The following is a 12,624-nucleotide window of genomic DNA, read 5'->3' on the forward strand; positions in this document are numbered from 1 at the left end:
ATTTTCTACACCTAACTGCACAAGGGTCTCATCAATAGTCGGACTATCTATTAAACTTTCCATTATTAAAAACCCTAGCAAAATCCTTTCGTGGCTATGTATATCCGTAACACTAGACCCGAGCATAATTTACATCATCCTCTTCACCGGATGTTTACAGAACAGGAATCAGAACCAAACCCCCATCTACACTGGATAGTATGTGTTTCAGCAACTGTTCTTATATAATTTCTAGAAAAAGTCAAACATTAGGGTAAAGAGTAAAGGATTTACGAGGGGATAACCCCCTTATATAAGGAATAATTTCTGTTCGCTTTAATTCTTAATAAAACTCCATACTTTCAGTTGAAAAAAATTTTGTCTTTAGTTTAATCCCAGGAAGATTGCATTAAACTAGTGACTCGTAGGTTATCAAAAGAGGGTTTGTCAAATGTCCCTTTGTCAAATGTAAAACAACGAGTTTGTCAACTCGCAGGTAATCAAATGGAGTTTGGAAGCTCATTCACAGCAGTTCATTACATCAAGCAACTGTAGAAACATAATATACATAATTACATTGTTTTGTATCCTAAGGAAAGTTCAAACTTCAAACTCAAAGTTCAAATTCATACCAGGTTAAAACTCAAAGTTTAAACCAAGTAGAGAAAAACTAAAATGACAAAACCTAGAGTCTCTGTTCACCAGAAAACGGAGCAGCCTGGACAGGAAGAAAGCTGACCTCAAAAAACTTAATAACGAAATCAGCTAGTTCATCTATTTCTTCCGTCCCAAAACTAAAGAAAGTCCCTATTTCGCGATAATTTCGAACCCTAAAGATGCAAAAACTAGAAATTTGAAGAGCATAGGCGAATTGGCAAAATATCGACTGAAATTTTCCAGTATAAGGAGGACATAGCCTGTACCGTAAAATGATTTCTAATAGAAAAATAGCAGTTCAACCCAAACAGTATGGGTAACTTTAAGAGTGGGCCTGGCGCTAGAGTCGACAAAAAAATATCAACGGCATCTAGCACTTGGCGACATTTGGGTTCTTTAGAATGTAATAATTAATTCAATTAGTGTAATTAGTAAAATTAGGGTAATAGTAAGTGTCTTATCTCAGTTCCTGACAAAAAAAAAACGATTACAAAGCTTGAAAACATTCCAACTGTTACCAGATGCTAGATAGTGTTGATGGTTTTTCGTCGACAATAGGACCAGTTCCCATTCTTATAAGTTATCCAGGCTCTTTGTTCAACCCAAAATATAAAATGTAGGAAAATACGAACGTACGATTTGAAAAGTTGGTAAATCACAAGTACAAATTTCAAAGAATTTAATAGCTTGAATTTTTAAATTACACCTACATTTTTCAAAAAAAAAGTAAAAAATGTATATATCAGCTCTTTATTCCCGTGACAATAAGCAAAACGTTAGGAATTGAGATTTTTTTTTCTACAGTTGGCCGTTCTCTTGAGCATGTTCCCTTGGTTTATTATCTTCGGGCTTCATTGCAGGGAAAAACAACACTTCCTGAAAAGAAAATTATATTCCAAATAAACATCCAACATATACAAGAAAGTTCAATGAATAAATCTGTTGTCTTGAAAATAAATAGTACTAACAAACTTCTTACTAATTTTTAAACTAATACAGCCAGTTGAGCATAACGCCAACTGAGAGCAAAATTTTTAAATTATGGGGATCTTTCACTCAGCATATTCTTTTCCGCTCTTCCGAATGGTCAATTCGAAATGGTATACTAATGCAGTTTGCAGTTTCTCAGCAGCTGAGGTAAAAGAAAATGAATAGCCTACGTTGCACTTCTCAATATTTATGTCTTAAAAAAAATATGTTGGTTATCACCAGAAAAAATTCTATTTCTTCACAAAAAAACACGTCAGTACTTTTCCTAAGGATGAAACCATCATATTAACAAAATTATCTTCTCCGCTTATTTGTTTCCACTACCATTAACGACCGAATGAAAAAATTGAGTTAACAGAATTATAACTGAACCATGGAGCGTACAAAAGTAATATTCAGAATCTTTAATCGCGATTTCCTTGGATTATGTTCGAGCAGCAGGAGAATTTTGCTCTTAGGGCGTGATAAACAGTAAAGATACCAAATCTTAAATCCGTCAGGTCTCTCAAAACAAGCCACAAAGTCGACCGGGTGTTTATTAATATCACCATACATAAGACAGAACCTTTCATTAAGGGGATTCGATACAACAAAGAATCAGCCTATCTCGTCCATTATAAACTTTTTTAGTTTGTATGGCCAAATTATTTAGAATTAATTGGGCGGTGTTGCCATAGCATGTAGAGCTTGGATAAGCGGTCCGAATAAACGGCAGAAAACTAAAAGCCGACGTCTACTTTCCCTGAAATCTTAGAAAAACCTTGTAACTTCTCTTGCTTTGTGTCGTAGATTTAATTTTAGGGAAGCTTATATCATAAGGAAGTGTAAATTTTGTTTTTTCTATCAAACGGAGCTGAATTTTCTTTCAAAAATTCAGGAAAGGTTGTCCCTAAGAACGTTTTATTATACCTGCTAGGAAAATGCCAAAAATAACCTAAAAAAAATGCTATTTGATTAATTTGACAGCTCTTTGAATTTTTTAAGGTGCAACCCGGTTTGATTCAAGACTTTGCCGACACAATTCTATTCTCTTTTAAATCAAATTTCATAATCAAATCACGAATTCTCAATAGATTTCAATGACATGTAGTTCCCAGGGAGAATTCATTAAAGGACTCTTTGCCTTTGAGACAGTCAGCCGACGCTGAGGCTCACAAAAGGAAATGTAAGGTATCGAATCCTCTTAAGTTTAAACCTTCCATGCAACTCCCTTATACCTACAAGTGGAAGGTCGTAGTTGCAATAATCTTTTAAATCCTTCCAAATGTTCCAACTATAAAAATATAAATACAAAAAGTATAAGCGTGTCGTCTCTAAAGCACTTAATCGGCTCAATGCATTAATAAAACTCCCTTCTACCTACAAGGGGAAGGTAGTAGTGGCAATAATCTTTTAAATTCTTCGAAATGTTCAAACTATAAAAATATAAATACAAAAAAGTATAAGCCTGTTGTCTCTAAGAGCACTTAACCAGCTCATTGCATTAATAAAAAAAAGAAAAACAAGGAATGTTTTTCCAGGGAATACTACCTTTTTGGCCAATTAAACTGATTTCTCTAAAATACATTTAAGGACATTCATTATACTGAAGCAAATAACTGATCACCTTGAAGGATCAGTTAATCCTTCCCAGGGCTGTATCCAGGATGTTTTTCGGAGGGGGTTTTACTCTTTTTTTTTTGGGGGGGGGGGTTACACAAAAAAACTCAATAAACGCATACAAAATTTGTTTATGTCCAATTTTGTTACGTTTTTGCGAGTCAGACAAACATTTCAGGGGGGGGGGTTCAAACCCCCTAGCCCCTCCCCCTGGATACGGCCTTGATCCTTGCAGACATCTCCATTACTAACAAAACTTTTTATCCTGTGATAGTAGTGTTGATTTTAATTTAGGAATTTTTGCTATTCAGAGAAATTGTGAGAATACTAGATACTTCCTGCAGGAATGCAGGATACATCCTAGCAGGAGACATCCTGCTAGATATATTGTTGCAGGAATGAAAACATTACAACTTTATGTTTTAATTTGTTGTGCTAAAAATTGCTTTTAGCATAATTTATGAACTTACAAAACATGTAGTTATATAAGTATCAAAGTACAAGAACTGTTAATTCAGGTTCTGGACCCCATCCCAATGTCCTGGTTGCCACTGTTAGGCCACAGGTCCTATCTTTGACATTTCTATTCTAAATGATGTACACCCTATGATTAAACTTAGTTCCGTGATCAAATAACCAAGTTCAGGTGACTCAAGCAAATAACTGATCATCAATACATTGAAATTATTTAATACCAAAACATTTGGTGTATATAAATCAGAACTGGTAATAAATCTTATGTTTTGAGTTTTTCAGCTATTTTAGGCCAAATGAGGTCAAATCGGCGTTTCAACAGTTTTCCTCAGATTACTAGTTTATTGGCCTTTATATTCTGGACTTAACTATTGGGAGAAGAGGGCAAACTACTTTTCTCTAGTCCTCAAAAAGCAGTATAAGTTGCGGTTTTTTTGTGCCTGACGTCTGACAGGCCTTTTGACAGTAAACAATTTAAGGATAGAAAAAAAATACACAAAAATATTTTAAGTTCAAAATATATTATCCGACGAGAATTTGTTCTACAATCGTACAACAAAACGCAAAAAATAAATTTCAAATATATGGTCGGACGAGAATTTATTCTACAGTCAGATCGCAAAACTCAAAAACAGTCAAAACGCAAAAATATTTTAGCCAAACATATTGTCAGACGAGAATTTATTCTACAGTCAAACCACCAAAACCAAAAAAAGTAGAAACGCAAAAACATTTTAGTCAAATAAATTGTCAGACGGAAATCTTTTCTAAAGTCAAATCAAAAAACGCAAAAACAGTGAAAACGCAAAAACATTCACGTCAAATATATTGTCGGTCAAGAACTTGTTTCTACAGTCCAACCGCAAAACTAAAAAACAGTTAAAACGCAAAAACATTACAGTCAAGTTTACAGTCCGACGAGAATATATTCTACAGTCAAACCATAAAAAGCAGAAACAGTCTAAGGGCGAAGACATTTTAGTTAAATAAATTGTCAAACAGGAATACTTTCTACATTCAAGTCGCAAAACGAGTTAAACATATAGTCGGACAAGAATTTACTCTACAGTCAAAGCGCCAGAAGGAAAAATAGTCAAAGTGCAAAAAATTTTTAGCCAAATAAATTGTCAGACAGGAATGTTTTTTACAGTTAAGCCGAAAAATGCAAGAACAGTGAAAACGCAAAAACCTTTTAGTTAAATATGTTGTCAGACGATAATCTATTCTAGTCAAACGAAAAACGCAAAAAAACAGTCAAACCGCAAAAACATTTCAGTCGAATATATTATCGGTCGAGAATATGTTCTACAGTCAAGCCGCAAAACGCAAAAACATTCCTGTCAAATATATTGTCGGTCGTGGATGTGTTCTACAGTCTAAACGCAAAACGCAAAAACAGGCAAAGCGCAAAAACATTTTAGTCAAATATATTGTCAGACGAGAATTTATTCTACAATCAAACCGCAAAACGCAAAAACAATCAACACAGAAAACATTTTAGTCAAATATATCATCAAGGCAAGAATTTATTCTCCGGTCAAACAGCCAAAAGCAGAAACAATGAAAACGAGAAGACTTTAGGCTCAGTTTCATCAACCAAAATTCAGTAACATAAGGTACGGTCTCATTTAAAACAGTCATACGATGATTCGGTCTTATGGGGACCGGACACGGAGCATTCTCTCTATTGTTCAAAGGAGGTCAGAGACCGAGTGCAAGCATAATTGAGCTGAGGCTTGCTTATATGTCCGTATATGAGAGTAGTGGATCTGGAAGGAACATGGTACACTTTTTGTCTTTATTACATTGAATGCTCATTGACTAATATTGATTTATGACATTACATTATGACTGTAACTTATAACAAGTATTGATTTTCTTGTTTTTCATATTTTTCCTATTAAAATTAGACGGCAAAATTGTGTGCTCTTCGAACGTTCAGTAAAAGATGATGCATTAATCAATATAAAATACAACCATATTTTCTTTCATTCGTAGTAACCGTCTAGAGCCCAACAAAGGAGGTCTTCCCCGAATGGGTTGGGAGGATTTCGTGAAGAAATTTAGCGAAAAAGATTATGCATTAATCAAGTTAAAGATACAAACATGGGTACTTACGTATTATCCAGAACACACTCAAGATAATGGAAAGCAGGACGCCCAGAACGCATTGTATTAAGTACCTAACCATCTTAATATATTTGATATTTAAATAAAATAGACCTGCATTGTAGTCTATTTTACGAAACAATAAGCTAATTATAACCAAATGCGAGAGAAAAACCGGTTTACTCGGATCAAACAAAGCAAACTTCTCGAGTGCATTCTGAATACTACGTAAGTACCCATCCATGTTTTGTTTATTTATAATAACCGTCTAAAGCCAAATGAAAAGGATGTCGTAAGGAAAGATGAGCTTCAAGGCAAATTGAAGGGAAATATGAACTTCTTAGGAGGGTGGTAAAGAGGGAGGCTTGTAATATATTGGGATGGAGGATGGGCGCACGTAGCTGTGTAGGCTTCAGGCGGCTTGGTGCTGCATTGAGTTGTTAATAGTAGTAGTATTTCAGGTCTTGTTCACGATAACTACATTTATCTTAAACAGGTACACAATCAGTCCTACAGACATTAATACATTTGGTCCAGTATACTTCAGGTCAAGCTTTTCAAAATGAACAGTATTACTAACTGGCCCCTTTGGGTTTGCTTACCAGCACTGTTTTGGGAATGCTGACTGGAATAAAACAAAAAAACTTAGTTTGGTCTAAAATTCTATGTGCGATTATCTCTAGCATGGTCTACGTCTTAATTGGTAATTCACAACCATTAATATTTTTAATTTACACATTATTATATGTACTATTACTCTATTTATTGTTGATTTTTTGTGTAGAATGAGTAAATTATTTATACCAGTCAGAGGTATCCTTAGCCAAATTATTTAGGGGGGGGAGATTTTACCGACTGGATGGTCATTTTTACCAACTGAGACTGATCTTTCATTGATTTCACGCCATTTACCTAATATAAAAAATATAATTTACCTAAAAATATTACCGTTTACTATTAATTTCCTATTACTATTAATTTACTATTTAATATTAATTTACCATTACCATCTAATATAATCGTTTACTTTTTAATATTACCACCTAGCTAATAATAATAAAACAAATTGTTTGGGTAAAATTGTGGTATACTCTGGTAAAAGGTTGGAACCCTCCTTTTATTTAGCACATAACTACTTATTCGGAACAGTTTGTGTCGATCTCAGTTGCCCGGTTGAACCTTCAATGGAGTCTGCCTTTTTTCTTCCACATGTATCACTCATAAAACCTCACTCATAAGATTGAGAGCAGACATGAATAACTTCATCAGTATTGAATAACTTCAGTCAATACTAGCTGATCTTATCATATTGTTTATCTTGAATAAATACTGTAGATCAAAGCTTGGGCCACAGCTCAATTGGGTTCTTCAATGCTCCGTTTCTTTTGGTCCTATTACTACTTTTGCAACGAGTTTTCAAGAAGAAAAGTGGATTTTCAACCAAAACTGTCAGTAGATTTAGACAGAGGTCAAGCATTTTCACAATTTATTCCAAAATGGATGAGACCCTTTTATGAATTTAGAAACCTATTTAATGGTTTCAAGACCATCATTGTCAATGGAAGAACAAGGAGTTTATGAAATAGTAAACAGGCTTGCATCTTTATCCCTAAGATTCTTTCCTCATACTGAAGACGCAAACCAATGTAATTTTGCTAAGAGACTCCAAAAAACTTCACCAAACGGGCAAGACCCCAAGATCGTTGCACAAGCATATAAGAGACTGCAACTATTCTTTCAACTCGCGATAGTGCTAGCCGTGGGCGGATTTTTCCCTATTCCTTTGCTAAAAAAATTTTTAAATTCTAAATGAACAAAAACGTTATGAGCAATAATGTTTCCGCCCATGGCAACTACTACTACTAACAACTCATTGCAGCACCAAGTCGCCTGAGGCCCACACAGCTACGCATCCTACTCCTCCCTCCCCATCTATTTAACATCTTCTTCTTAACACCTTCCCAAGAAGTACCCATTTCCTTAAAATCTTTCTTTATGACATCTTCCCACCCAATTCGGGGACAACCTGCATTTCATTTGGCCCTAGACGGTTGGCCGACAAGGACAATATTTGGCAATCTGTTATAAATTACCCATAGACCGTGTACTAGCCATTTCAACCTTTATCTCATTTTAGCCCTAGAAAGCGGGATTGACCGATGTTTTTTCTTACAGATTACTGTTTGAGTTACAGTCAGTCAGTCGGGTACCCAAATCAATCCACAGGAAATTTCTCTGGAAAACGTGCAGAAGCGGACTCTCCTCCGTCTTTTGGAGCGCCCACGCTGTAGAACCATACTTGACCATTGCCAAAATGTTATAATGGACAAAAACCTAATAAGCCACGGGATTCCTTTTTACTGAAGATGAAACTTTTCTTTTTCATTCTTCTACCTATAACTAGACCAACTGACGCATATATACAAGCAACCGCAAGCGGAAATAATATTAAAAAGAAAAGCAAATGCATGCTGGCTATCGCTGCAGTAAATATTATTGTTATTTAAAGCTTTTAACCATATATTCAAGTCCTGGTTTAATAGTTACAAATGCAATAAAACAAGCATGTAATTTCTTGTGAAATGTTACATGATTCACAAGCAGTATAAACAGTTCCCGGGGAAGTGGGATGTTTTAGTCCTTTCAGTGTTTTACATTATTTGTTGAAAATTCCAGCCACGTCCATCAGCATAAAGTTTTCGTATTCATCGTTCTTTATGCATGTGTTTTAATATATCAGCAACTTCAGACTAATCCAAACTATTTCATTTTTGGGTTAAATTTTATGATACTACGATATGTCATCGTGACAGGATCGTCTTTGGGAGGACAACTGCAAAAGAACTGAATATTCTGACGTGAACGGTGGGCGTTACACGTCTGTCAACAAAATTCAAAGACATTCTGAATATGGCCACTCCTCTCACAATCATTGATAAAATTAGCCATCTAGATAATTTCGGAGACCACACTGCCTTTCCATGAGGGTAAATAAAAGTTCAAATAGGGATAAAATCCTTTTAATAGACAATGGTTTCAAAAACAGTGATAGAAATTCACAAAAATACCAGATATTTCGGTCACATATAGAGTAACCGTCATCAGCAGTAAAACTTCAGTAAAAACACAAAACATTGCTGATGACGGCCACTCTATATGTGACCAAAATATCTGGTATTTTTGTGAATTTCTATCACTGTTTGTGGAACACTGTCTATTAAAAGGATTTTATCCCTATTTGAACTTTTATTTATCGTAATTAGTCATCTGGCTGAATGCGCCACCACCGTAATGAGACTGCAAATGAAGTCCGAAGCAGGAAAGTCCCACGACAATAAGACTTGGATCACCAAAGATACAATCCTCCTTTGTGACATGAAAGGTCACAAAGAAGACAATCACAAAACGACAAAAAAAAAGTTACAGAAGCCAAAAATATGTCACATCAAGCGTCACATTATAACAAGAAGTCCGATCACAGCAGTTGGGACACGCACCAACGTTTAAAAAAGGGAGTTGTGTGAGAAATAAGAGAGGCACTACAAGAAGTGAAGGGATTGCAAAACTGAGTTCCAGAAGTTGCACACCTGTGACGTTATTTTAACGTCAAAGGTGTAAAAGAGGCACTACAAGAAGTGAAGGGATTGCAAAACTGAGTTCCAGAAGTTGCACACCTGTGACGTTATTTTAACGTCACAGGTGTAAAAGAGGCACTACAAGAAGTGAAGGGATTGCAAAACGGAGTACCAGAAGTTGCACACCTGTGACGTTATTTCGTAAGCAAATTAAATTATTATTTATACACACAGAGAGGAACAACCGTTCTAAAGGAAAGCCTTTCTAAAACACAATTGTATCTAATTTAAGCCAATAAAGAAACAAAAGTTTTTGTGCCATAAAATCCTTTACAAGTAGCCCCTCTGTGGTTTGACTTTTCAAACTAGTTAGTAAAAGTTAGTCGTCTATAACATAACATAACAGTCTATAACAGGTAAATAAAATTCACGAAATGAAAATGAAACGAAATGAGACTAATGGTAAAGGGAAAACTCTGAAGACACATTAAACCCACAAGTGACGACAAAACTAACCATCCCAAACTCCTTTCAAATTGTTGGTCCTGGCACCCTATCTACTGCCATATTAAGTTCTAAGCTATAAGGTCTATGACCTTATGGCTGATATACTGAAATATAGTCAGAGCTCAAAACTGTAATGGAATTAAGTGAAACAATGCACGACCAGATGGTGTCACAGCGTAGTTTATAAATACTGTCTCTGCAGATGTTATTGACTCCTACCCCGATGTAGTTATCAGCCACTTGGTCCACGGGTCGCGCCCCACAGATATGGCACAATGCAACAATGGTCCTTATTCACGAAAGAAGGCTCCAGGAAGAACTGTGATGACTGCTGCCGTATAAGCTTGATGAGCCACTAAAATAGAATATTGCCTCGGCTGCTCTTTACTGTTTTACTGTCTTCATTCTTACTTTACTTTTACAATTCATCAATCAATCAATTTATTTAAATGAAACACAGAAAAAATTACAGAGCTTTAGACCCCCACAAAGGCGTGAAAGTTTTAAATAAAAAGACACTGTCTATATTGTTACATTTTGTTGTTGAATACATTGTTTACTTTCACTGTCTGCATTGTTTAATTTTAGTAAATTTAAATGCGTTGTTTATTTAATCATAAAAAACAACCATAACCACATTTCATGCAAAATAACAATCTATTAAGCATCTAGGTATGATAATACTTTTTTTGCATGAAAAAGTACAAAAGCTGGTATCTTACCTTAATATTGTTTGAATTCGTTAGGAACATGGCAACCCTGTCAATACCCATACCCCAGCCACCAGTTGGGGGTAGGCCATATTCCAAGGCTGAACAGAAATTCTCATCTACCATTTGCGCTTCATCGTCTCCAGCAGCTTTGTCCTAAAAAATATGCATTGGATAATTGAAAAAAAGAAGAGAAGAACGAGGAGCAAAATTCTAATTATGAATAAATAAGTCAAGTTCCAATTGAACAGAATATTAAATATTGCTGGATTTAAAAGCCGAAATATCCAGCCAAGAATTTTTTATATTTGAGGAGGGGAATAATTCTTACTTTGGAAAAGAACAATATAATGATAAAATATACACAGGGGTTCAACCAAAGAAATTCCAAAAAAAAACTGACTTTTCTGACTTCCAAGGTTCTTTCTGTCTAAGAAAAAATCAATTTCAGTACTTCAGAAGACATTAACCAATCGCTTCTCGCATAGCTTCAGAGGGATGTTTCGCCAAGACACATTAACCAATCGCTTCTCGTTTAGCTTCAGAGGAATGTTTCGCCAAAACACATTACCCAATCGCTACTCGCTTAGCTTCAGAGTGATGTTTCGCCAAGACACATTAAACCAATCGCTTCTCACTTAGCTTCAGAGGGATGTTTCGCCAAAACACATTAACCAATCGCTTCTTGCTTAGCTTCATAGGGATGTTTCGCCAAGACACATTAACCAATCGCTTCTCGCTTAGCTTCAGAGGGATGTTTCGCCAAAACACATTAACCAATCGCTTCTCGCTTAGCTTCAGAGGGATGTTTCGCCAAAACACTAAAAAAGTTTGTTTGCTTCATCTACTTTCATTATCAGAATAATGACGATTGCAATTTTGTTATTGTTTTTCTTGGAAAACTATATAAACGTGCAAAATTAGAAATAACACACACACACAAAACAGGGCAGCTTTAAGTGGTATTACAAAAAAAGATTTTCACTAAGGTTTGTGAACACCCCTATTTCTTCTTTATTTCTTCAGAAATTGCAAAAATACTTGAGCATCAGTCGGAACGACCAAAAAATTAGAAATAATGATAATAAATCAAGTTAATAAATTAGGCCTATATGAAGGAAAGCCAGAAAAACAATATTACATAAACTTCGTGACCAAAAACATATAATAAGTCTATTTGGAGCAGTTGGGTGGCCTAAAAAAAAGAAAACGCAGACTTTTTTTTCCCAATTCCTAACGATTTTTCTGATTTGGCCAAATTTCGAAATTTTGTAGAAAATCTCACTTGGTGGCAGTTCCGTACGCATAAAGAAGATAATTATGTAGTAAATACGTTTCATAGTTACACTCGCGTAGAAGCACTTGGGCCGATTACATGCATATATCAGCTATTGACAGCTGTACTCATTAGAATGCCAGATGGCCACAGGACACTTGTCTCGGAATAGAAGGTTCCTGGGTGGTGAATTTGTATGATTCTTTAATTTTGAGATTAAAGTTCGTTCATTAGTTGACAAAAGAAAAAAAAAATTCACAACAACAATAATCATATTTTGTCAAGCTCTCATCTGCTTATGTTTAACCCGTTTGTTTGGGTTCAAAAGATTTATTTGGAAATGATAAAAAAAATCACAAAATAAGTTTGTTGAAGAAAAGTAAAGAGATACAATAAACCAAAGCTGAGGAGGAATAAATTCAAGTAATTTTTTCAAGAGAAAGACTACCATAAATGATTATCCATAAATATGTAAAACCCATAACGAATAGAAATTACAATAAATAATCAAATAAAATAAATAATAATCAATTACAATAAATAACCGAGTCAAACCCAAAACGAAAAGGAACTACCTCAAAGAGGAGTACGGCTAACGCCTCCTGTGCCTAAATAAAGGTCTGAACGTAATTTGCACTTAACTTAAAGTAATCTTTATTTCGAGCTATGTATTTTATTTCAGATAACATAAAAAAAGAAAATAAATTACAATCATAACCAAGATTACTGAAAAGAACAAATAAATTAG

At 35.0% G+C, this 12,624-nt stretch overlaps 1 protein-coding gene across 2 annotated transcripts in view; it reads right to left on the reverse strand.

Annotated features, from left to right (window-relative positions):
- Positions 1-1,372: 1,372 nt before the first annotated feature.
- LysRS (Lysyl-tRNA synthetase) overlaps positions 1,373-12,624 on the reverse strand; it is a 50,308-nt gene continuing 39,056 nt past the window's right edge. For both annotated transcript variants that reach the window (XM_089095301.1, XM_089095300.1), the window contains exons 8-9: positions 10,613-10,756; positions 1,373-1,512 (exon numbers count right to left, since the gene is read on the reverse strand). In XM_089095301.1, coding sequence (XP_088951427.1) covers positions 1,435-1,512; positions 10,613-10,756 — 222 coding nt within the window. In that variant the 3' untranslated portion in view covers positions 1,373-1,434. The remainder of the gene's footprint in view (positions 1,513-10,612; positions 10,757-12,624) is intronic.

Source organism: Artemia sp. Qi Xiang Cuo, chromosome 10, assembly GCF_049724085.1.
Source record: "Artemia sp. Qi Xiang Cuo chromosome 10, ASM4972408v1, whole genome shotgun sequence".
Classification (NCBI taxonomy): domain Eukaryota; kingdom Metazoa; phylum Arthropoda; class Branchiopoda; order Anostraca; family Artemiidae; genus Artemia; species Artemia sp. Qi Xiang Cuo.